The 26,556-nt window shown below is 39.8% G+C and overlaps 2 protein-coding genes across 2 annotated transcripts in view; one reads left to right on the top strand and one right to left on the bottom strand.

Annotated features, from left to right (window-relative positions):
• IQGAP2 (IQ motif containing GTPase activating protein 2) overlaps nucleotides 1-26,556 on the bottom strand; it is a 267,890-nt gene that overhangs the window by 53,310 nt on the left and 188,024 nt on the right. Inside the window, exons 13-17 of the mRNA XM_070412211.1 lie at nucleotides 25,207-25,370; nucleotides 12,129-12,213; nucleotides 6,557-6,724; nucleotides 2,191-2,333; nucleotides 208-378 (exon numbers count right to left, since the gene is read on the bottom strand). Of these exons, the coding sequence (XP_070268312.1) occupies nucleotides 208-378; nucleotides 2,191-2,333; nucleotides 6,557-6,724; nucleotides 12,129-12,213; nucleotides 25,207-25,370 (731 nt within the window). The remainder of the gene's footprint in view (nucleotides 1-207; nucleotides 379-2,190; nucleotides 2,334-6,556; nucleotides 6,725-12,128; nucleotides 12,214-25,206; nucleotides 25,371-26,556) is intronic.
• Nucleotides 13,865-22,932, top strand: F2RL2 (coagulation factor II thrombin receptor like 2). Its single transcript, XM_070412212.1, has 2 exons — nucleotides 13,865-14,035; nucleotides 17,924-22,932. Exons 1-2 carry the CDS (start codon nucleotides 13,972-13,974, stop codon nucleotides 18,985-18,987), a joined length of 1,128 nt encoding a protein of 375 aa, XP_070268313.1. The 5' UTR covers nucleotides 13,865-13,971; the 3' UTR covers nucleotides 18,988-22,932.

Genomic DNA, 26,556 nt, shown 5'->3' with positions numbered 1-26,556 from the left:
TCTCGAAAACCACAGGTGAGAAGTTATTCAACATCCTTCCCATCCTGGAGCCTTCAGAAAGCAGCCTCGGGGGCACTGATTAAGGAAAAAAATCTGAAGTCAGATTTGTTTATTAGAATGCTGGCAGTCGATTGTCCTATTATCAAAGAAAACATTTCTCAGGGGACAGAACAGTTTGCTGTAACTAGTGGCAGGTGAGTCACATACCTGTATTTTGACCACATGCTCTTCTTGTTCATACAAAAATGATTTCCTAGCTTCAAACTCTTTCCTAAGGAGGGCTCCTGAGCGTGTGTGTTGAAGGCGAAGGAGGAAATCCTCAGGAGCAGACCACATCTTCTCACGAATGTAACCTGTTGTGACTTCCTCAACAATGTCCTGGCAAGAGACATTTCTTATGGTTACTCCTCACACATCAAGTGAAAGAAGCAGACAGAACAGCTGCTGGAAATTTTATGTTTCAGAAAATGATATGGATAGCTCTTTCTGGCTTGGTTTACAAACAGATCAGACCAGAGCCGAGGGATGAGCTGGCTTAGCTTCCTTCTAGCAACATGATTTTGGAATCCTCTAAACGTTGTGTTGAGTTGGCATGAGAACGTGGTTGAATGATCGCAGGATTCGGAGGTGGAGATGTACCGATGACGCTGGCCCTTGCTAGGTGTGAGGCCTGAGCTCCACAGAGTAGAAAAGGGACAAGGAAGGTTACAGGAAGCACATGCACCTCTCCTCTCTCCCTCAAGCTGCCAAGGAAAGGACTGCAGGGCCCACGAGGTCCTTAGGCTTCTCTGCTGCCTTTCTCCACCAGGACAGAGAAGACAGACCCTTGCAATGACTTGAGGAAATCTCAAATTTGAGGGAAAATAAAAGACTGGGTGTCAGAAGGAAAGATAAGCCCCGTTATGGGCAGATAGGAAAAACCTAGATGAATGAGAAAAAAGGAAGAAGGAGGAAGATGAGAAGTCTTTATGTGGACTGTGACTGGCTGTACTTTTATGTTCTCTGAGAGACGCAAGCAGAGACTGGACTCACTTCTATGGCTGATGCCTCTTATTCAGTGTGATTGAAATCAATATTTAAAATAATTGAAAGTGAAATCATATGAAAGATGCATAAATACCTTTAAGGGAAGACATATATGCACACTGATTGAATAAAATTAGTAATTCTAGATTGTGTAGAAGAAATAAAGTGTATGGTGTACACTTTTTTAATAATCCTAACAGACTGATGCTCAATTTCACAAAGGTAAGCCCAGGGTGTCTCTGGATGCCACATGTCCAGTTTTCAGCTCTGAATTTTAACCCTTTGATGCTGCTTCTTCACAGTTTGATACATCTTCTCATTTATAGCATATGGATTTTAAATATTGCCCACAATTTATTTTTCCCCCCGACAAAGTAGCACTAGTAATTCATTCCCACAATGGCATTTTCCTGTAAATTGTGGGGAACTTTGAACATTTGAAATCAGTTAATAAACTATGTTCTTCACTATCTTCTTGTCAGTCAGGATTTCTGGTGGCCTTGTAGTTCCAGGCCACAGTCTTCTCTGAGTTTTAGTAAATACAGTACTGGTGATTCTGTCCATAGTACTGCTATATCTTTGGTGCTGTGACTTTGAACAATTCTGTAAGCTCTACATTTGTGAGATCTACTTATGTTTTCAAAATGGAGCTCAATTATTCTCAGTATTTTTCTCTTTAAATATACTACAATGCCTGGCTCAAACAGCAATTTTCACATCTTTTAGGTCCAGCTTTTGTTCTCAAGTCCAAAGTAATCTTGGTGAACATTCCTTCAAGAGTATTTCCCTCCAGGAACCATCACTCACTTTTTAAAGGATCTTACATAGCTGTGTTGTAGGCTGAGAGGGGGAAAGAAATGACATTTGAATACTGACAACCAAGGAATTATCCCTAATTGAACGTTCATGTCAAGGAGCACCTGAAGATTGATTTATTATAAGCCACGAATGCTTTGCTTGATGGTATTATGCCAACATGGAAAAAATTCTTAAAGTTATTAACTACACTTCCACTTCCACCTGTAGTTCACAAAGACTTTGCTCTACATCCAGCCTTCCAATAAATCAATTAGTTCCTCCCACCATGTCCATGATTAAAAAATAGAAAAACAATCACACTTATCTTTATACAGTCTAGTTTTACATCAAACAATAACATCCTACCTTAATTTCTTTTTCCATGAGCCATGATTCTTTACACAAGCAAGGTTTCGGAGTGACCCAGGAACTCTCTTTTGAGTCGACATTGTAGTAGTAATCATATTTCTCCTGCAGGGTAAGTTTGAGCCATGGACCTTCAGTAGACACTAAAGGAAAAAGTGTGTTACATTCTAGAGAGGAACACTGAACACCGTCAGCTTTTTAATGTTGTTTCTTCAATGTGTAATGTAACCTAATGAAGATGCTTTTCAGCAAGCATTCAGAGAGTCAAAGTTAAAATCATTAGAAACGACTCACTAAGACGATGAGTCGTTATGTACTTTAGTAGCAGCTCTCTGCTAAGCCAAGATGAAGGAAAGACTGATGTCTAATGCCAGATTTGGATCCCAAGCTCTTCATGAGGATGGTGGGAGTCACAAATGGCCAACAAGAAGGATAAGCGAACCAGGAATGCATCTCAGGTAAATGTGAACAGCATCACAGCAGACAGAGGAGGCCCATGAGCAAGAAAGCCTCCCACAACTTTTATGAGAAGTGACCTGCAAGGACTGTAGCCCATTATTTAGAGAAGGCCAGTGATCTGCATTAAACCAAAGCAGCAGTGACTCATCTTTGCTGACAACTCATCCAAGGTACACAACGGTATATGGAAAGTCACTAAGCAGGGAGAAGGAAAATTCTGGTTCCTCTGACTCACTTTGCTCTATACAACCACACAAAACAAGGGAAAAAACGTTGGAAGAACTTAACTTGGGGGTAGGAGTGTACTAGGAAAAAAGCTATGGCAGTCATGGCTTAACTTGGTCAAGAAGGATATCTCCTCTTCCCCAATCCATGGGCTACCCTTTCTATTTAGAAATCTGTGTATTTTAATGAAAGGTCATGCTTCCTGTCCCAGACCAGAGAGCTAAAAACAACAATAAAAATAAAAAATCTCTGACCTAGACCAAGCTAAACCAACTGCTGCCAAGTGAACATTAGACTAAGCAGAGGTAACGTTAAGGCCCTTTATTATGTGTTGATTCTTAATTTGGCTTTAAGTGGCCCTCAACTGTTCTAAGTGACCCTTAACTGTTCTATGTGTCAATACTCAGCAAGAGAGACGTGTCTCTTTTCAATGAACAGTCAGACAGCTGTTGTCTGTTTAGAAGTACTGGTGTCCTCAAAAACATATTGTACAGTCAAATTATGATGATCACAAGTAATTATTTTTTCAATTACCAGTAGCTGTCAGATCCACAAATGCAACTCTCTCATTGAGAAGGAAAGAAGGCAACTCTCTCATTGAGAAGGAAAGAAGGAGTGAAAGTGGTAAAAACAAATGAACACACCCAGATATATTCTCTTATTTGCATAAGAAGTGAGAAGTAAAAAGGCCTTAGTTGGCATTAGAAGACTTGATTTGGGTTGGGATGGTCTCAGTGGATAATAGGAAAAGAGAATTGTTATCATTTTCAAATTAAGTTTAAATTTACAGTCAGAGAAGAGGCAGAAGAGGGTGTCTCTAGTCCATGGTCCAAGTATTTTTCCTAAGAAATATAGTTGGCTTGTTACTAAGAGAAAAGACTAATTATGAACCTTGGAGAAAACCATAAAAAAGAAAGATTCCAGTTAGTTAAGAGGTGGTAGCAATCTAGAAGGAAATATACTTTCTAGATGCCTTCTAGACCAAAATTATACTTCTATTTAAGAGCTAAACTGAGTTATAAGGCTCGGTGATCCACTTAGGAGTGGTCACTTCAGTTTGGGAAAGAACACACATCCTAGAACCAGAGGTGAAAGAGATTAAGAATCACCCTGATCACCCCCGATCCAAACAATGTTCATAGTTTATCTGGTGTTGAAAGTCAGTCTTCAATTGCCTAGAAAGTGTCTTCTCGTCCTTCTAGAACAGGAGTTGGAAAACTTTTCCTATACAGGGCCAGAGAGTAAATATTTTCAGCTTTGTGGCTTCTAGGTCTCTGATACTGGCCAACCCTGCCACTGCAGCATAAGAGCTGCCATAGAAAATACAGAAAGCAATGAGTGTGGCCGGGTTCTGGGAAAACTTGATTTACAGACAGGTGGTGGCCAAGGAATCCACTAAAAAATTATTAGAATAAATGAGTTCAGCAAGGTTGTGTAAGATCAAAATACAAAAATCAACTGTATGAAAATGTGTCCATGTAAAACTGTGTACACCAATGTTCTCAGAAGCATTCTTCAGAATAGCCAAAAGTGGGAGGTGAAAAATCCAAATTCCATTCATCGATGAATGGATAAACAAAATGTTGCATATCCTAGACAATGGAATATTATCAGCCACAAAAAGGAACGAAGAACTGATATATGTTAAAACATGGCTAAGCTTTGAAAACAGTATGTTAAGTGAAAGAAACCAGACACAGTATGATTCCATTTATATAAAATGTCCAGAACAAGCAAAACCATAGAGATAAAAAGTAGACTAGTGATTGTCTGGGGCTGAGGGGTGGGGATCAATGGCTAATAGCCATGAGGGGGGCGTTGTTTACTGTAATGAAAATGTTCTGGAATTAACTAGTGGTGTTGGCTATACAAGTTTATGAATATAAAAGCCTCTGAAGTGCACACCTTAAAGCTGAATTTTATAGTATGTAAATTATATAGCAATAAAAAAATCATTGTATTTCTATATAGTAGTAATAAGCAACTCCAAAATGAAATTAAGAAAAACATTTATAATAGCATCAACATAATTAAATATATAGGGATGGACAATGCAGGAGCTCTCCCCTGGTGGTCAGTGTGCTCCCACAGGATGAGCTCTGTTCAGCTACAAGCCACGCTGACGGCTGCCAGCACAACTGTGGTGGCGGGAGCCTCTTTCACCTCCTCAGCAGTGCTAAGGATGTCCGACTGCAGCTTAGGCCTGCTCCCCGCTGGCAAGTGGACATCCCCTGAGGGCTCCTGGGCTGCCAGACGGATGTCTGACTGTCAGCTTAGACCCGATCCCCCGGGGAGCGGGCCTCAGCCAGCAGATGGGCATCCCCCAAGAGGTCCCAGACTGTGAGAGGGCACAGGCTGGGCTGAGGGATACCCCCAATTGCACAAATTTTTGTGCACTGGGCCTCTAGTATGAATATAAGCATAACCCATGGACACAGACAATAGTGTGGTAGGCCTGAGGTGGGTGTGGGGTGAAGGGGAGGTCAATGGATAAAAAAAGGAGGATATTTGTAATACTTTCAACAATAAAGAGATATTTTAAAAAAATTAATTAAAAAAGGAGAGAGAAAACATGTATGATAGAAAAAAATAAAATTAAAGTCTTCAGTCTTGAACCTTAAAATAATAAAGTAAGTACATAGGATACTACTGAACAGACTTTCACTTGAACTAAAAACATGTTTTCCCGCCCTAACCGGTTTGGCTCAGTGGATAGAGCGTCGGCCTGCGGACTGAAAGGTCCCAGGTTCGATTCTGGTCAAGGGCATGTACCTTGGTTGCGGGCACATCCCCAGTTGGGGGTGTGCAGGAGGCAGCTGATCAATGTTTCTCTCTCATCCATGTTTCTAACTCTCCATTCCTCTCCCTTCCTCTCTGTAAAATATATTAAAAACAAAACAAAACATGTTTTCCCCTCAAGTTCCACAGTGGTTTCCTAAAGGTGAAAAGTACTATGTAGCTGACCTATAAGCTGTGGTGCAAATAAACACCAGCTACAGCCAGGAGTTACCTGGATCCTGGATATAGAGGTGCTCAGTAAAAAGCTACTAAAGAAATGACAGATTAACTCTCCAAAATTTCTCTCCTTGGTTTTGTCATTTTCTCCTTCTGTCCAAGATGTCATGAATATGAGTTCCTAAATCTGAAAAATGAATATTAAACTCATGCTCTCAAAAATACTTTCCAGAGCTAACATTTCATGATCTGCCACTGGCTTGAACAGGCATAAATATCTGCCAAGGTTATTGATCTAATCCCTTAGAGACCAATTCACTGCGCTTTATTCCATATTTTCAAAATTACTCTTTACCCCTACTAAATATTGTACAATCATCTATCACTTGTGTCAAAAAGGATAGAGAGAAACATTAGTGCAAAACATCAGTTTTTACCACTGGAGGAATGAATCAACAAGCGAGACCTATATAAAGTCTTCTTAAATACTGTACTTTCTCAAGTCTATGATGCCACCATGTATAGCCACCAAGTTAATTACAGCTTTCTAAAACACAAAAAGGAAAAGAAACATCTAAATAATTCCCTTTGCCATAGATGATAAAAATCATTTTAGAAATGTCAATTTGGAAGCAATATTTGTCTTAAAATTAAGAAAATACAATACCACAGAAACTGTCATAATCAAGATGATATTCAGCTTGTGCTAAATGACAAAAATGCTTACCACTTCTCGATTTTTGCTCTTTTGCCTTCGTAAGGGCATCATAGTAGTTGTCAGCACATTCGGGGATTATATCATTTGTATTACCAACAGAAGATTTCAAAACAGACAAAATATCACTTTTCTTTTCTTTCTCCAAACACTGATTAACATCAACGACCAGTGTAACCCCTGGATAATAATAAAAAAGTATTTCTGTTAAAGTTTATCTTCTATTTACCCTGCAGGCATGTAAAGCTATAATTCCACCTTTTTGGAATACACTGGTATCAAACCTTATTACCCTTTGAGAGTATGAACCACATATGCCCAAGAGACAGTCATCAATTCACCCAACAGTCTAGGCTGTGAGAGTAAGATCCCAGCCTGGCTGGCGTGGCTCAGTGGTTGAGCGTCAACCTATGAACCAGGAGGTCACGGTTCAATTCCCTGTCAGGGCACATACCTGGGTTTCGGGTTTGATCCCCGTGTGGGATGCAACTGATCAATGTTTCTCCCTCATATCAATTATTTCTCTCTCTCCCTCTCCTTCTCTCTGAAAATCAATGAACATGTCCTAGGTGAAGATTAAAAAAAAAAAGATCCCATAGGAGCATGGTTTATTAAAAATCACAGCATCTCCTGGTTACTTGTGTGTGGTCCTCATTTTGTTCACTGTGATAATCTTTGAAATTGGGTTAATGCACACCATTAGACACATGTCATTAATTGGTATTTGAGAACTTGCTTTATGAAGACATTTACTTATTTCAGAGTAAGTAAAATTCTATTTAAGCTTTGGAAATACTGATATTCTTCTGTATAGTGCAAGTATACATCCAAGATTGTCATTAGCAACCAAAAAAAAAATGTTCTAGAGAGGCAACAGGCACAGCTAGTCAATATACGCAATGGAGTCCAGAAACGTAATTCTGAAATCAATTTAGACCTATAAAGCATTTAATCACATTTTAAATTTCTGCCTCTTCCTTAAATAAAACCACACTGAACTCTGGGTTGTCTGAAGAAAGTTAGCATGGTGAATTCTTAAATTTTTAAAAAAAGTGTATTGATTTTATATAGAGAGAAATGGAGAGAGAGAGAGAAGGGAGAGAGAAACTTACTAATGAATTCATTGGTTGCTTCTTATATGTGCCCTGACCAGAGATCAAACCCACAACCTTGGTGTACTAGGACCAAGAATTTACCATGTTGCTCTGACTGGATAGTTATTGACCTATCTGGTCAGAGCAACATGGTAGATTCTTTATTACCCACTTTAGTTCCAGGTAAGAATATTCTGTATGCTAAGCCAAATAAGCCAATAAGAGAAAGATAAATATCACATGCTCTTACTCATATGTGGGATCTAATGAACAAAATAAACTGATGAACAAAATAGATCCAGAGACGTAGAAGCATGGAACAGACTGATAAGTTTCAGAGGGAAGGTAGGGTGGGAACTAATTAACCAGGGAACTTATATGCATATATGTATAAGCCATGAACACAGACAATAGAGTGGTGAAGGCTTGGGAGGGGCAGATGTGGAGTGGAGGGGATCAATGAGAAAAACAAAGAAACAAAGGAGACATCTGTAATACTTTCAACAATAAAGATTAAAAAAAAATATTCTGGCCGAACCAAATGGACTATTATTTTCACAACCTGTAAATGCAGTGAATTAGAAATGTAGAACAAAAAAATGGAAGAAACTAATTTAAAATACTGTTTAGGTGGAAAATGATCTTGATGAAAAGAGGAGAGAGAGATGTTTTCTTTTACTTTTTAAAACACATGCACATCAAACTCTACCATACAAATGCTAAATGGTATATTGTTATCAAATTATGTACACATGTGCATAGAACTAAAAAGGCTGACAGGGCAAGAAAAACAGAGTTTCACTTGTAGCAGCCTGGAGTCAAAATCATGCAAATCTGGAGGAGCATGGAAAAAATTAAGGAGAACTTCTGTGGCAGACTCCAACTGTTGCCAAACAAAAGGTATAGCAGTATGTTCCTGTGCTGGAGTTAACAGGAATGGGGGAGCTGCCCCCCTCTCCTCTCCTCCAGCAAGTCTTTGTAGGATGAGAAAAATGCAGTACTAGTGTCTGAGAAGTTTGTGGTCTGAGAGCAGCAGAAGGAACAAGTAAACGTCAAAGAATTGTTAACTGAATTAGATCTGATAGTTTCATCCAACCCAGTAAAATGCTGTTTTCCTTGAAAGATGGGTGTTAAAGTCATACATTTCTTGCATATAGTAATGTGCTTTATTATTGAGTATTTATGTTCAAGGAGTAGGTCCATAGTTTAACTGTCCAGCTAACTGAAGCTTACTTTTAATCTTAACAGAACCATTTTCCATGAAAATCTAAAGCCCTGGAGAAAACCCTAACAGAACAGTCTCTACACGGCTCATCATTTTACCCAGTCTCTGGTACACAAAAGGTGCTTAATGTTTGCTGAGAGCTGCCAGAAGAGTCCCTCATGTCATGACAATTGTATGGTACTATAATACAGGGAGGGATACTTTCAAGCACTACAGAGGTATCTGGGCTTCTTTGCTTCTGCACCAAATGGCCTCAAATTCCCATGCTTTTTAGTTTTTCCCTTATCGTCACTGTCAGCTATCACTTCTCGCTGCTGTGTGCCTGCAGAGGGCAGCTCCAATACTTAACTGTTTGGTAATTAATTCATGGCTTCTGATGTGCTTGGAGGTGGGAAGAGAAACAACCAAGCATATCAGCATTATGCCTGAGATAAGAATAAACAGGCTCAAAGTGTGTGTCCAAGAGGTCCCAATGAGTAGAGTAAATCAGTTCCAGGACACAGGCTTCTTGATATCTATTCTGATTGCCTTTTGGCTTAATCTGTGGGTTGTGGTTAAATTCCAGATAGCTGAGGATGTCAGGTAAAGGATCTCCATTACGTCAGGCATATTTCTACCAAGAAACAATTCGGAAACCTCCCACGAATCATGTAAGAAATCCAAAAACATGTTTGCTTTACATCTTATGCCATATACCAGCAGCCTTTCTCAAAAGAGAAGTGATATAACACCCAGTAGAACAAATATTGGTTCTTAGGGGAAGAAGGTTAAAAAAAAGTATTTTTATGTATAAAGCACAGATCTACATATGGCATATAAACATATATACAATGTATCTGTGGTATTACCATTTCATGGTGAGAAAAAAAATGTCATGGTGAGGTCCAATTAGAGAAACCAATGTCTAGATTAAGATTCCTTAGGGTGCAATAATGGGAAAGGTAGTCAAAAGTAGAGAAACCTACTTTAAGAAAGCAAGGTGCTCAGTGAACATGAACACTGGGCCAAAATGAAGGAGACTTGAGTTCCTCTGCCCTTTTAGATCTTGCCTGTGGTAAAGTATTTGAGCCAACACATTTTCTTTGATCAAATTATCTGGGAGTGGGGTTGATGCTTATAACATGTGACCAGAATCTGTTTCAAGTCTTCATATAAAGGCTGAAAAAATGCTTTTAAAAGTAAGGTTAAATTACTGTTAAGAAACTGGAAAATTCTCATCTCAGTGTCAGAATAGACAGCGGTTTTATCTTCAGAACATCTCTTTGTTGTCATATAACACAGAAGAAACTATATCAACTACTTTGAGGGATGGGACCGAGGTAGAAGGTAGGATTTTAAATGTGCAAGTGCAGAGTACAAAACTATACATCTGAGGGAACCTCTTACTTTCATAGTCAATAAATAGAAACTTGAGTCTCATGTGAAAAACAGAATCAACATTTGCAGGCCAAATGTAAGAAGAACACAGAATAAAAGGAATAAAAGAGAAAAATTCTAGGCTACTTGAGTACCTGTATTATAATCCAATTTCTTGAAAGTCTTTCTTCAAACTACATTGCTTTCAGTTTTATATTTAAATCATTTATGTACACATCTCAATTTTGTTTTCTTTTTCTTAACAATTAACAGTGCTTGAATAAAAAGACTTCAAAGATCCTAAGGCTATAAAAGTTCAGGTTGGAGAAATACACATATTTTTCCTGGCTAAGGAAATAAAAACCAGATGTTCCTCACTGATGCTTCCAAAGTTTAAAAGCCTATCTCTGGAGCAAGAGTAAGGCATCTCAATAGCAATCTATGACCTGATAACTCAGGATACATTCTAGCTATGCCATGAATGGACAGCTCAATGAATGAGCCTTTTAGGAATCTTATTTTATGTAGGCTGTTCATATATGTAGAGTGTTAGTATATCAATCTTGAAGCTATTTTAGATTGCCATGTGAATTTTCATCCTATTCCTCCATGAAACAGAGGCATAGCATAAAAAAAATTGTTCTCATTTGAGCCAATGTGGGGATTCTGCCAGTTGCTGAGTATGTCCATTCCAGTTATGCATCTGGACTTGGGGAAGAAATCCCAGGATGGGTTTGAGGACCCACTGGGCCCTGAGAGACGGACCTGAGCTGAAACTCCATTGATCAGCTGGCCTCCAAAAGCCACTACTCTGATCACAATGACATTTTAGGTCCCCTGGAATTAGTGTCACTTCAGGATTCAGTAATCCCCTGAAAAGTCTGATTATGCTCTTTCTCCCAGCACAATCACATGATAAAAGGCCATAGATCTCTTTGGGGAAAGCCTGGGAGAAAGACGAACAGGATAAAAATGTGTTAGTGTAACAGAGTTCTTTCTCAAGAGGACCCCGCCTTCCCTTTCCTCAGGGAGTTCTGGGTCTATAAACCGATTAAGGGGCCATGACTTCCTGTTTTTATAATCCAAGTTATACTTCTATTCACTTGACCTAGAACTCTTTTTCCGCTTAGACAAGTAAGAATTTAGTAGGCTGTCTATTTCATTCTAGGAGCACCATGTTCAATCAGCCAATTCCACAGGTCTCTGTGAGTTAGACTGTTCTGATTACTGCGTTCACTCTGCTGTTCATTATAAATTACATCCATTTGTCTTTGGGTGGTTAAGTGCTGCCACCCAGCTTCTGCCGGCCTCTCCATAATTGCATGAGCCAATTCCTAAAAAGAAATCTCCCTTTCTCTCTCCATATATGTATGTGCAGTATAGACAGATGGTACATACAATACACTTTTCAGAGAAACAGAGCCATCTATCTATCTATCTATCTATCTATCTATCTATCTATCTATCTATCTTTGTAGTTGGTTTATTCCAGAGAAAAATATTTATGTAGTTCTTTCTCTGGAAAACCCTGACTACTACAATGAAAGGCCTGAAAGGGAGGACGAACATTTATTGAGCAAAAATGGGCTAGTTTTTTAAGATTAAGATAAAAAAGGACTTGACTGAACTATAAATTTGAAAATTTAGAAACCATTTTTTGCTTTCTGGGTTTTGTTTGGTTACATTCTCAGATTTTGCTGGAAAGAGCACCTAAGTCATTGAAAACAGTGCAACTAATGAATCCTATTGTTGTATACATATGTATTCAAGAACTCAAACTGGTAGAAGTTCAACCTTTTCAGAAATTAAAACTTATGCATTAAAAAATCATGAATAAAAATAAAAATTCAGAAGAATAAGCAGATACAAGCAAGGCAAGATAGGCCAGCAAAAGGAGGTGAGGGCTTACATTGTTTTGCTTTGTCCTTGTCCCTGTTGGCCTCATAGACTGCGTGTTGTATCTCATCCAGCCAAAGAATTTTAGAAGCAGGGTCCTGGGAATATTGACATAGAATAAAAGAAAAACATAGTGAATAATGATGAAACAGAGTAACTGCTTTTAAGGAACCAGTTTATTAAAATTTCCATAAGCTCTTATTCAGCAGCTACCAAGCTCTGCCAATACACTCTACAAGCTACTAATGAAGTAGACCCCAACACAACCACTTCTCTCTTCCCCTGCCACCCCTTTAGTTCAGCCCACCAGCATCTCAAAACTGAGCATCTGCACTGGTCTCCTATTTGCTTTGCTGCTTTCAAGTTTGCCCTCCACCACAGCGGTCTTCTATAGAGAACCAGATAATCTCTTCAAAATGGACATCTCATGACAACACTGAGCCACACCAGCAATCTTAAAGACTTTTTTTTCTCCTCCACAGAGGTAATATTTATTATTTGTTAAAAGATCTTTTATGTAACATATATAGAGAACGCAAAATTGTACAAAGCACACTTTGGGGATTTCTACTACGAAATGCGTATATACTTCTGAAATCATATAGAGTTATGTAAAGACTGATTTTTGATTGCAAAACTTGGTGGGGTGAAATTTATCAAGGTGTGAAAAGTTTGTGCAGATCAATTCCTTCTTAGCTTATCCTTCAAGCCTTTATGTTTCATGTGAAATTTGCATTTTTCTGATTCTTGCTGCATTTTATAGGCAATCGGCTGTTGGGTTGCCTGGCTTAGCATTTAACCTTTTGTTAATTATAGAAAAAATCTGTTATAAGGCAGTATTTTTTCTAAATATTAAGTCATATCCTTCAGAATATAACTACTCATAAAAGCTTCTATGTTACACAACAATGTGACTACTGAGTGGTGTTAAATTTAATGTGATAACACAAATAATAGTTAAGATGGTAAATTTTATATTATGTATTTTTCATGACAATTAAAAAAAAAAAATCAAAGCCTATTGTAGACCTGCTCACCAACACCCATGGAATAAAGGGAGTCCTCTGCATTTCAATGTATTATGATTTGTGTTTAATCAAATAGTGTGGTTTTACTCCCTTACTTTGCCACCCCCCCCGCCCCCCGCCCACACACACACATTATCTGACCTTACTGAATGGCTCAGAATATGATGAGCTATGGCAAAAGTTCTGGCCAACCACTGATGACACATTCGGGTCATTGTGACATTGATGAAGAATTTTCAGAGTAATTGGCGCTTCGTCAATTTTAACTTCATAAAAAAATGTTTGCTCTCCATAATGTATTTAATTTGTAATTACATAATGAGTTTCAGAATTAAGATTTGAAATAGCTGGGAGGATAAAGAAAAGGATGATTTCTGAAAGCTAATCATTAAGTAGAAATCGCACTCTGGAAGCCCATTTTTAAAATGGATAAAAGGAGACAGGGGACAGCGTGAGAACTAACTGCTGGTCGGCTGTATTTTCCGCTTACTTCTGTAAAGGACTGTACACGCTCTGCATTCTTTCAGTGCACATAAGCATGCGGGAGGGATTTACAGCACCCATGCAGAATGGACTACTAGGGGTGGGTGAGAGTTAAGTGTCACGTGCCCTAAGGCTCCCTCTGAGTCATAGGCACTGAAACCTGAGTGCTGTCACACCCCTTCCCTGAAGAGGTCCTGGGACTGGCGTTTCCTGCCTGCAGAGCACAGAAGCAGCTTCACAGAGCACAGCTCCCGTTTGCTATTACCACATGGAATTGGGGTGAAACCGTGCTCCCTAACTTTATACATTTGATAACATTTGGGAAACAGGACGCAGGTGGTCAAAATGAAAGCTCTCATCTTTGTAGCTGCTGGAGCCATGCTTCTGTCACCCACATTCTGTCAAAGCGGTAAGCCCTTTTCTTATGGTGTGTGTGTGTGTGTGGCGGGGGGTTGGGGGGTGAGGGGTGGGGTGAGGGGTGTCCTGGTCTCTACAATTAATTCAATAGTGAATTTTCTTTGTGAGAAGTTTTTGATTTTCTAAGCATTTCCTCTGATTCAGCAAAGATAGCACTTTAAAAAAAATCCTATGTTTCTACTTTCTGGTGAGGCATAAAGGGGGAAAAAGAATATTCTCAGAGATCAAGTGGTCTGCTTTCAATAATCAACAAGGCTAATAAATTACTGTTTCTTAATAATATACCATTTTTTACTTTCAGTGGTATCAGAGAGTTATAGTTTTCCCTCCCCTCATATATGATTTTTAAATTTTAGAAATGAAATTTCCCGAATACTATTACTTAACTCTTAATGTTTTTCTATTTTATTCAACACCAGTTCAGGGTACATCTGCATCTACAACTCTTACCATTAGGTCACAATATAGTCAACATTGTTAGGAACAGGAGAGCTGGACAGAGAAACAACGAGAGGGGGAAACCCCAAAATTAAATAAAAACTCCAGACCTCTATTAAGGAATGTTGCTAACATTCACAGCTGGAATCACTGAAGTGGTTGTAGGAGAATCCTAAGAGAATTAGTGGATGGTAGCACATGTGGGGTTTATGAATAGGATTAAGTGAATGCTCTTTCTAGGAGTGGATGAACCAAAATGCAGCGGAATCATAAAAGAAATGAGGCTTGTGGAGGTTCCTTCAAGATGCTGGTGGGGTTTGGAGGAAGTGAAAAGGGGGGAAGAATTCAAATGTGACAAAGTAAAAGGCAGTGAGTTGACTTTCTTCAGTCGGGTGGGTGAGAAACGAGACGTGACTCAAGTCCACTCCCTTTGGACCAGTGCCTCTTTCAGGCCTTTTCCCGGGTTGGCAAACATTTTAGAATCATTTTGTTTAAATGGAAACCTGTATAAAGAATTCAGCAAATTAAAAAAATAAAATTTGGCCCTGGCTGAGTAGCTCAGTTGATTAGAATGTCCTCCCAATATGTCAAGGTTGCGGGTTCGATCCCCAGTCGGGGCACGTGCAAGCATCAACCAATGAATACATCAACAAGTGGAATAAACAGATCAATCTCTTTCCCTCTTTCTCTCTAAAATCAATTAAAATTTGTTTTTACAGTGAGTACCGTTCTTAAGGAAAACCACGTAAGACTTGTTCAAGCTGAATCAGATCAGCTGACATTCTCGTGAAAATGGAATCCAGACTTTCAGAGTCAGTGTTGAGCATGTTTTTGGCGTGATGTCTTGCTCAATCACAGGAATTTTCTGAAAACTGACAAACACTTGGTTCCAAAAGCTCTCTTATCAGATCCCGAAGGCAAACAACCCGTAGGACATATTCTTCAGCCACTATTTACCAGCTTCATGCTTATCTGGGAAGGCACTTCTATTTGGGGGATTGTCAGGCACAGAAATTTTCTGAAATGCAAGCTGAGCAAAAGGGTTTGTGTGACTAAACTCAAGTGTCACACCACGTGCCTCAACCTGCCTCACAGTTCACCTCTCAACAGGCACAAATCTCTGCCACTTCTCAGATTTTTCTTTCTTTTCTTTAATCTACTCTCCCCTAAATAGCACCAGAGCACCTCCCTGCCCCTGTATGTTCAGAAAAAAATTCTCCCTTTTTGTGCCACACTGAATTAATTCTGTTTGTGCAATCTCAAGATTATGAGGAAGGCTTCAATTTCACCTGGGGCGAATGGTAGAGGTGAAAGCAGGATGAGAACCAGGTTACTGAACACTAACCTCAAGTATTCAACACATAGGAATTCAGAGGTCATGTGAAAAGGAACTGGCAGAGAAATAGCATTTTAAAATTGGCAAGTATGAAGGTTAAATTCAGCATAAAAGTTTGCCTCGGGTAACAAACTGCCCCCCTTGCTTCCAATTTCTTATCTTTTCATTTTCAGTTCTTCTCTACACGGTCACCAAGGTCATCTCAAACACAAGTAAAATCATGGTTATGTTAGTTTCCTATTGCTTCTATAACAAATCATCATAAATCAGTGGTTTAAATAAAACATTTATTATCTTATATTTCTGGAGGTCACAAGTCCTAAAGTCAAGTTGTTCATTCTGAATGCTCTAGAAGAGAATCTGTTTTCTTGCCTTTTTCTAGAAGCTGCTTGCATTCCTTGGTTCATGATTCCTTCCATCTTCAAAGCCAGAAGCATAGTGTCTTCAAATATCTCGCTCTGACTTTGACCCTCTTGCCTCCTTATTTTAAGAACTCTTATGATTACACTAGTGGCCCGGTGCACGAAATTCGTGCACGGAGTGGGGGGGTCCCTCAGCTCAGCCTGCACCCTCTCCAATAAGGGACTCCTTGGGGGATGTCTGACTGCCGGGTTAGGCCTGATCCCTGTTCGGGCCTAAACTGGCAGTTGGACATCCCTCTCGTAATCTGGGACCGCTGGCTCCTAACCGCTCACCTGCCTGCCTGCTTACCTGATCGCCCCTAACTGCCTCTGCCTGCCTGCCTGATTGCCCCTAACTGTCCTCCCCTGCTGGCCTGATCTCACCCCTAACTGCTCTCCCCTGCCGGCCTGATCTCACCCCCAACTGCCCTCCCCTGCCAACCTGATTGCCCCTAACCCCCTGCCGACCTGATCTCGCCCCCAACTGCCCTCCCCTGCTGACCTGATTGCCCCTAACTGCCTCTGCCTCAACCCCCACCACCATGGCTTTGTTCAGAAGGAAGTCGGATGTCCAGAAGATGGCCGGTCAACCAGGTCCAATTAGCATATTACCCTTTTATTAGTATAGATTGGGCCACCCGGACAATTCAGGATACCTCCCCATCTCAAGATCCTTAATCACACCTGCAGTCCCTTTTGCCATGTGAGGTAACACATTCACAGGCTCCAGGCATCAGCAGGTGGAATCTTTGGGGTGCCACTATACTATCTACTACAATGGTCAGCCCTCTGTTCATAATTTTTTTATGTGTACAATTCCAGCATCTATCAATGGGCACACGATTCCTTAGGACAGTTTAGGGGCCCTTCAGAGATCTGGCTGTAACCTAATCTTTCAACTTCATCTCTCAGATGAACTTTATTAGTATAAGACAGTGCATTTTTGTATAACCTTTCTCACTTATCTGAGAGTTGAAGACAGGGAGAGAGTTTATTTAAAACTTTATGCAGTAAAATAGGCAATAAACATTTGCTGAATTAACTTATCTGACATTCCTAGATCCCATGACAGCCCATACTATGCCTCTGCCCATTCATAATCTATAGAAGCTTATGCCTCTATTAAATTCCATCTCTTTATGAACCTTGCTTATCTTTGTTTACATTCATCTTTTCATTGACATTTTACTCAAACAACTGTCAACTACTGTCTAAATGCTTATACAGTTTATAATTATATGACATTGCTCTATAATGGTCTGATGTGCTATTTTGTTTCCTCTAAGAATATTATAAATTCCTTACATCTACTTTTTGCTCCCGCATTGGCTAGCATGGTGCTAGGCATATGATAAACCTTTGATTGCCTGATCTACAGTGATTTTTAAAAAATAAAAATGACCCGTCTGGCTCAGTGTTTGAGTGTCGGCCTATGAATCAGGAGATCACAGTTCAATTCCCAGTCAGGGCACATGCCCGGGTTGCGGGCTTGGTCCCCTTTTGGGGTGTGCAGGAGGCAGCTAATCAATGATTCTCTCTCATCGTTGATGTTTCTGTCTCTATCGCCCCCTTCCTCTCTGAAATCAATAAAAATATATTTAAATAAAAAATATAAATGACCCTACACACATTGTATTTTATGTCTTCTGAACCACAGATATGGCTCAGCAAAATATCATAAGTTAATACTTCTTTTCAATTACAGGTATGGAAAATGATGCAGACAACTTGGCAGAGCCAACATTATCCATTAGGACCTTTCGTGGAGCTCCCACAAGTTTTTTTGAAGAGATCCCCCTTTCTGCTATAGACGGCTGGACAGGAAGCACAACTGTAAAAAGAAAGTGCCCTGAAGAAAGTGTTTCAAATCTCCATGTGAATAATGCTACCATGGGGTATCTGAGCAGCTCCCTAAGTACCAAACTGATACCTGCCATCTACATCCTGGTGTTTGCAGTGGGTGTGCCGGCCAACGCTGTGACCTTGTGGATGCTCTTCTTCAGGACCAGATCCATCTGTACGACCATCTTCTACATCAACCTGGCCACTGCAGACTTCCTTTTCTGTGCCACACTGCCCTTTAAAATAGCTTACCATCTCAATGGAAACAACTGGGTCTTTGGAGAGGTCATGTGCCGGGCCACCACAGTCATCTTTTATGGCAACATGTACTGCTCCATTCTGATCCTCGCCTGCATCAGCATCAGCCGCTACCTAGCCATTGTCCATCCTTTTACTTACCGGGGGCTGCCCAGGCGCACCTATGCCTTGATCACATGTGGACTGGTGTGGGCAACAGTGTTCTTGTACATGCTGCCATTTTTCATTCTGAAGCAAGAGTATTATCTTGTCCACAGGGACATCACCACCTGCCATGATGTCCACAACGCATGCGAGTCTTCATCTCTCTTCCAACTCTACTACTTCATCTCCTTGGCATTCTTTGGATTCTTAATTCCATTTGTGGTCATTATCTACTGCTACACAGTCATCATTCGGACGCTTAATGCATATGACCATAGGTGGTTGTGGTATGTTAAGACGAGTCTCCTCATTCTTGTGATTTTTACCATTTGCTTTGCTCCCAGCAATATTATACTTATTATTCACCATGCCAACTACTACAACACCGACAGCTTATACTTTATCTATCTCATAGCTTTGTGCCTTGGTAGTCTGAATAGTTGCTTAGATCCATTCCTTTATTTTCTCATGTCAAAAATCACAGATAACTCCACAGCTTATCTTACAATAGTGAAATCACCTTAGAGAACAATGGAAGCTATCTGTGAAAACACACATGCTTGGGACCACATGTGCGTAAGTACAAGGAACTCCATTCTCTAGCTCCCTTTTGAAGCTCCTAAGAGATAGTGCTTCAAAAACAACACTACCAGTATTTTAAGAACATCAATGTAGGAGAAAAGGTATCACCACTCTCTTTATGGCAGTGGGTACATTTACCTGACTGGTACTTTAAGCTCTTTAGCTCTATCTTCCCTACTTCTATGAGCTTTCTACTCTAGATGAATTGAAGGAGAATGGGACAAGGGACAATGGTACAGCATGGAGAGAAGCTAATATCTCAGGTTTTGGTACCTGGTGTCATTTTTTATTCCTCTGCCTTCTTCCACTTGCATGCTGGGGGCCGCCTCATTAGCTGATTCTACCTTTGTAATATCTCTTACTAGGATCCATTATCTTAGTCCCATCTTTGCCTTCCAACCATTCTCTTCCTGTCCAGCCTATCCTCCACTTCACCAGGCCACTGCCAGATTTTTCTTCCTCAAATATCAGTTTGAATACCTCACTCAACCCTCCCCCCACTCCAAGCTCACTGCAGCATTATTTATGACAAACAACCTATGAAAGCAACCCACGTACCCCTCAATAGATGAGCAGATAAAAAAGCTGTGATACATATATACAATGGAGTATTACTTGGCCATATAAAATAATGAAATCATACCATGTGGGCCAGCATGGACCTAGAGGGAATTATGCTCAGAGAAATAAGCCAGAGAAAGACAAATACCATATGATTTCACTTACATGTGGAATCTAAAGAACAAAATAAGCAAACGAACAGAATTGAAATGGACTCATAGATACGGAGAGAGAATTGGTGGTTGCCAGAAGCAAGGGGGCCGTGGGACACAGGAAGAAAGAGGTGAAGGGACTAAGAACCACAAGTTGGTAGTTACAGAATGGTCACAGGGATGTAAACTACAGCATAGGAAATATAGACAATAATATTGCAGTAACTATGTATGGTGCCAGTTGGGGTACTTGGAAATATCATGGGGAGCACTACATAAAATATGATTGTCTAACCAACACACACACACACACACACACACACACACACACACACACACATGAAACAGCTCAAAAACCTCCATGGACTCTCTACTGTTTTAAAATAAATGATTAATCTTTAGTTTGGCATTCAGGGCTAACTTTCTAATTTTACTTCCCAATAAACCTTGCCTGTGATGTAGACACTAGCGAAGCTTCTTACTTTGCTGTGATGTGATTTCTCCTCTTTTTGCCTTTGTCTCTAACTGGAAAGCTATTTATAACATATTTGCCTTAATTCTTTCCATCTGTTAAAGCCCTCAAAGGACCATTCTTCCCTGATTCTCAAGCTAGAAGTTCATTTTTCTAATCTGAACTTTCAAAGCATTTTATTGTATTTTTATTATAGTACTTACATATAGTTCATTTATATACAAATATTAGTTCCATAGACACTTAAGAACCATGTATAGGAGAGAAGGGGCTTGTTTTGTCCCTTCTTTATGCTTTTTATGGCAACCCCAGGCTCAAGTTTTTTCAGGGTCTGTGGGGCCCAGCTACATACTTTACTAGTACATTGTCATGTGGCTGGATGAAAGAACAAAATCCTAAAGCATCTTAGCAGCATCAAAGTCCATTAAATTCCAACAGAGAAAGCAAGGTATTCTGTGTGACAAGGGACAACACCACTTTTAGTTGGACAATTAAAAAAAATCAGGGAGCTAAGCTACGAATATACTCAAAGTCATATAGAAGTTTAAAATGCCTCCATTACTTTTGTGGCTTAAATATAGTTTTTAATGGGAAAAAGGATATTTTGTTATAGACGCCCAGCATCTTCCTGTAGGTAAATGACTATATTTCCCTTAGTTTAGGGATTAGACAGGAGGTAGGATATCAGTAGTTAAGGGCATGAAAGATTGCTGACTTGAGTTTTCAAGTCTGTAAGAATGTGCATTGACCAATATACTTGTAGTGACCATCAAAACAATAAAAAACTTAAAATGCATACTTTTTAATGTGAAGAGTTTCCTATTTCATTGGACTTAAGTTAAAACACACACACACACACACGCCCATAAAGGCCCTTTACAGCATGTGTGCAGTTGTGTGAAGAACAAAAATCAGGTAAATAATAAAGCAAGCAAGAAACACAAATCTAAAATAAGTCTCAAGATGACAAAAAGGTAAATGTATGGAACTAGTTTTTGCAAATAAAGTCATCAAATGCAATACAGTTTTATCTATGGAAAACATGAAACAATATTCACTTGTTAGAAGCACACTTAATTTTTATGCAATAAATTACACGTAGCAAAACAGAACTTTTGGTGGGGATATAATTCATATGTTCTCAAGCAAAGCCTTCAATTTAAAAATAGCTCAAAATTCACCGCCTCTGGTGAACAAAGTGTGTTCTCTGCTAAGTGTATGCCAACATCCCTTTACCCAGACTTTCCCCAAGAGACAAAAGGAATTTGGTGCCTACTCAACGTTATACTTGAAATACTATTACCAAGGACCAAGTAATGTTTACCATATAAGGATATTTTATATGGCCAAGTAATCCTCATCAACTTACATCACTGTCCCTTATCTTTGATAAAACTCAGCATCCATTCTTTGAAGATGTTATCATTGAGGCCTTTAACACTATATATTTTACAAGCTTTATTTTATAGTGAAAATACAAGTAATATATTTTCTTCTATTATTTTCCATGTTTGGACCTTGGGAAGGCAAGACACAGAAATATCACCATAAAACACAAGTGGAAACTTCTAGCTATCAAAACAACAGAGGTTTTAAAAGAGAAATGCAGGTCCAGCTGGCTTGGCTCAATAGATAGAGCATTGGCCTGCAGACTAAAGGGTCCTGGGTTCGATTCTAGCCAAGGGCACATGCCTGGGTTGCAGACTCGGTCCTCAGTAGGGGGTGTGCAGGAGGCAGCCGAGCAATGATTCTCTCTCATCATTGATGCTTCTATCTCTATCTCCCTCTCCCTTCCTCTCTGAAATCAATAAAGATATATATTTAAAAAAAAGAAGAAAAAAGAAATGCAGACACCCCACCAAATAAACAGAACCAGATTCCAACCCCCCCCACACACCCCAGGGGAAGAAATCAGGCTGAGAAAAGAAAGTTTCAAAACTAATGGGCAGAGAAAGAAAAATGTTGAAAAGAATAGGAATTTAACAAAATCGGATTCATTGCGTAGAATTGTTTTAAGCCGGTTAGCTGTTCCAATACAGTTCAAGCCCCTAATTTTATTGGCCAGAGTACTTTAATGCCTGAGCTAGAACCCAGCTCTGTAGGCTCATATGTAATGCTCTAATCACACTATTATAGCCACTGCTTTCACACTGAGGAAGGATGCCCAACAGAGAGCTGGCACCTCATGATCACTCAGGGAAGGCTTTGGGATGCTCTGGAGGGTGCTATGTGGTCCTGCCTTGATTCAGAACCTTCACAATGGGATGCTCTGGCGGGGACCTCCACCGCCTGCCTATGAAACGCTATGAAACGTTTGTGGAGTCAGGTTCACCTCAAGGACAAACCCCCAAGTGGCTGCGGGCAGGGCATTACCTTATAACCCTGTAAGATAGGTACTACATGTGTAGACTGAAGCATAGAGAATTTTGGTGACTTGACTAAAATCCCTAATTTTTGGCAAAACCAAGATTTGAATGGTGCCTGTGTCCAAAGCAAACAACTTTTATCTTAAAATGCCGGTAAGTGTGCCCTGTGCCAGGGCCACAGCTACATCAGTGGCAACAGCAGATGGCAGCTCCCCTTCCTGGTTGACGGGTCTATTCTCCTCCCCTGAGATGTGGGAACACAAGGCTTGGATCTGAGTTTCATTCTCTCACTCCCTGGCCTGGCATTCAACCCAAGCCTCAGGTTCATTCACATCAGGTGAGAGAGCACCCATCCTCACAAGTGAGAGAGCACCCATCCTCACAGTTGCTGTGAGGCTCAAATGAAGATCCGCGTAAGGGCACCTGTACAGCGTAGGTGGGGTAAGCCCTGCCACCGTGCCGTGCCAATCAGAGGGCAAACAGCACAGAAGGCCCCCACCCTAGGGAACAGTTTTCTTCACTTTTAATGAGGAGTGAACAGGATTTACACTGTTTTATCTTTTCTACTTTCAGTGAACTTTTATTTATGAAAGATTTATTTGGCACAGGCAATAAACAGTACGAAGTTTAAAAGATTATATTTCTCCTCTTCCCAATGCTCTTCCAGAGGCAACCACTTCTGTATGCTGCTGGAGACCACATGATGCCAAAAGGTTTCTAATGCTTTGAGGCAAAGTTAGTTACTCTGAAGGGAACACCTGAACTGGAGCAGTCCTGTTCTAGAAACTAGACTAAGTTCCTGGGGGAACTGGCCCTTCGTGAGTTGTTTATGTTGTATTTTGAAAGTTTAGAAACATTGAGTAATACATGCACTCTGCAAAAAACTTAAAAGTCCAAATAGTACAAGAACAGAGAAAAGGAAGTACCCAACTTTCTATCTGGTTCACCTTCCAGATGGTGTCTTCTTTCAGAAATATTCTACGCACATATAAGCCCACATATATATGGGTGTGTGTATGCCATTTGTGTGTGTATGTGGAAGCATACAAACACTTAGCACACATATTAAATATTGTCCAATATAGAACCATTCATTCTTTTCTGTGTATTTCACTGTATGGATACTCTGCAATTTAACCAGCCCCTCCTGATGGACATTTTAGGTTTTTTTTTTGTCTTTTGCTATTACAAACAATGCTGCAATAAACATCCTTTTCTATCTGCCTTAATATATGTTTCTGAGCCACACAGACTGGGGCATAGTTACAGAAATAATTACTTTTTGGGGGTAACATTGGACAACTTGGTCTTAGCTTCATTATCTATAAGATGATGATAACGATAGTTCAGAGAGCTGTTATGAGGATTATGTGAGAATATTAGATACTAATATCGTGCCCAGCAAATATCAGGTGATAAATAAATGTTTGCTCTAACCAAGGATGTATTTCCCATCTCATTTAAGGCAGTTCCTGGTTCCAAAGTCTCATACAGAGGAGATGCTCACCTCTTTTGGGTTGGCTAGTACATGGGGACATGAAAGGTATGAATGGCTAGCACCCAGGTAGCATCACTCCCACTCTCAGGTGACAGGTTCAACACTCAGCCCAGTACCCTTCTAATAGTGGCCAGTGTCTGTTTGACTCCTTATAATATCAGTACCAGCTCCACAGCCAGATAAACCGTCTGCTCTTTATGGGGACTATGGCCAGTCAGTGTCCTATGTCCAGAACAAAGCATGCTGGTTCCTCCCTAAATCATGCTGCTTTCCACCCACCTAACCAACTCTTTTTAAAAAAAAATGAATTTTATTGATTTTTTACAGAGAAGAAGGGAGAGGGATAGAGAGTTAGAAACATCGATGAGAGAGAAACATCGATCAGCTGCCTCCTGCACGCCCCCCACTGGGGATGTGCCCGCAACCAAGGTACATGCCCTTGACTGGAATCGAACCTGGGACCCTTCAGTCCACAGGCCAAGGCTCTATCCACTGAGCCAAACCGGTTCGGCTAACCAATTCTTCCTTACCTTTCAGAGTCCTTCCTTACCCTTCAGGCACAGCTTCTATTCTATCTCCACTGCAACTGTTCTTAGGATTCTAATCCGCAACAACCCCAACCACCTCTGAGTCACCCTGTGCACTCCTCATTTTGGCGCTTGGCCACATGCCTATCTCTACTATTATTTAACTATTCTATCAGAGAATGCGCACTGCCTCAATCATTTTTTCAGCATTGAGGATAAGGACACAGAACATTCAAATGGTGTCACGTGTTCCTTGGATCCCCTTTCCCGTACTAGATGCTACATACAGCACTATGCACACAGTATGTGCTCAGAAAACATCCAAGAACTTGGACTCTGAACAAAAGCTCTCTCACAACTGAGTTTTTAGGAAAAGAGTGGAAGCAGTCATCAGCTCTGGAGCTGGCTTGTTTGACGCCTGGAAATGACAGTGCTATTACTTCCATTCTGATTCATAGGCAACTGCTGGAACAAGAGGCTCATAAGCTTTAGGAAAAGATGGGTAAAAAAAAAAAAAAATCCTCCCTTCTACCTTTTCCCTTATCTAGTCTGTAAATGTGAAGGAAATGAACTTGCTGAGACTTACCTTCAGTTTCTGTGATTTGGCGTGGTATAAAACATCCTGGTAGTGCTGGGCATGCTCTGGGTCCAAATCTCTAATCTTAACTGAAGGAAACTGCAGACTTTCTAGTGTCTTTAAAGGATCTCTTGCATCTATAGCTTCATTGATACACCCTACAGCCACAACTCCTGGAAAATGAAGAAAGTTTTCCTTTTAAACCACAGTACTTTGTAAGTTCTCTAGAATCAGCAATTGCAAAGATGGAGTTAGGAAGTGGGGTGGGAAATCCACACACACAAAAAAACCTGTAAGAGTTAATAAACAAGTACAGCTAAGGCTGTGAGAGATAAGATCAGTGTACAAAAATCTATTGTATCCCTATATATTTGCAACGTGCAATCTGAAACGACAGTAAGGGGAAAATCCATGTATAATAGATTCTAATTACAAATACAGCATAATTACAGAAAGAATAAATAAGAATAAATTTAACAAAAAAAGCATAAGGTATGAAAGATCATTGAAAAAAAATTAAAAATGACTTAAGTAAATGGAAAAATCATCTCACGTTCATGGCTCTAAAGACTTAATATTGTTCAGATGGAACTACTACTCAAATGAATTTACAGATTCAATGCAACACCTAACAAAATCCCACCTGCCTATTTTTTTTTAACAGACATTGCCAAGCTGATTCTAAAACTCATATGGAAATGTAATAGACCAAGAATAAAATAATGCAATGTTGAAAAAAGAACAAAGTTGCCCTAGCTGGTTTGGCTCAGTGGATAGAGCATCAGCCTGTGGACTAAAGGGTCCCAGGTTCGATTCTGGTCAAGGGTACATGCCAGGGTTGTGGGCTCGATCCCCAGGGTGGGGTATGCAGGAGGCTGCCGATCAGTGATCCTCTCTCATCACTGATATTTCTATCTCTCTCTCCCCCTTCTCCCTTCCTCTTTAAAATCTATCTATCTATCTATCTATCTATCTATCTATCTATCTGAAGATTAGTGCATCTAAACTATAAAAAAATTTTTAAAAAGGAAAAAAAAGAAAAAGTTGAAGGACTCTTCTCAATTTTGAAATTTACTACTAAAGCTACAGTTAATACTGCATTGTACTAGGGTAAGGATATACAGATCAATGGAATAGAATTTAAAATTCAGAAATAAACCTTTACAGTTATGGTCAGGTGATTTTTGACAAGGATGACAAGACAATTCAACAGGTAAATAATATTTTTTATAACAACTGGATAACCACATGAATTAGAATGAAATTAAATTTCCTATATTATTCCATGCACAAAAATAACTCAAATGGATCATAGACCTAGAAGTAAAAGCATCTCTAACAATAAAAGCATAATATGCT

The sequence above is a fragment of the Myotis yumanensis genome, unplaced genomic scaffold, assembly GCF_028538775.1.
Source record: "Myotis yumanensis isolate MYYU_CA2020_CCGP unplaced genomic scaffold, mMyoYum1.0.hap1 SCAF_4, whole genome shotgun sequence".
Taxonomy (NCBI): domain Eukaryota; kingdom Metazoa; phylum Chordata; class Mammalia; order Chiroptera; family Vespertilionidae; genus Myotis; species Myotis yumanensis.
The sequence above is the reverse complement of the archived record's forward strand: the minus strand, read 5'-3'. Positions and strand labels throughout refer to the sequence as shown.

What these genes read in the sequence shown, in the direction of transcription:
- F2RL2 (XM_070412212.1), top strand. Translation starts at nt 13,972, where the DNA reads ATGAAAGCTCTCATCTTTGTAGCTGCTGGAGCCATGCTTCTGTCACCC. An exon ending in ACCCACATTCTGTCAAAGCG is followed by an intron (nt 14,036 to 17,923) that starts GTAAGCCCTTTT and finishes TTTCAATTACAG; the next exon opens with GTATGGAAAATGATGCAGAC.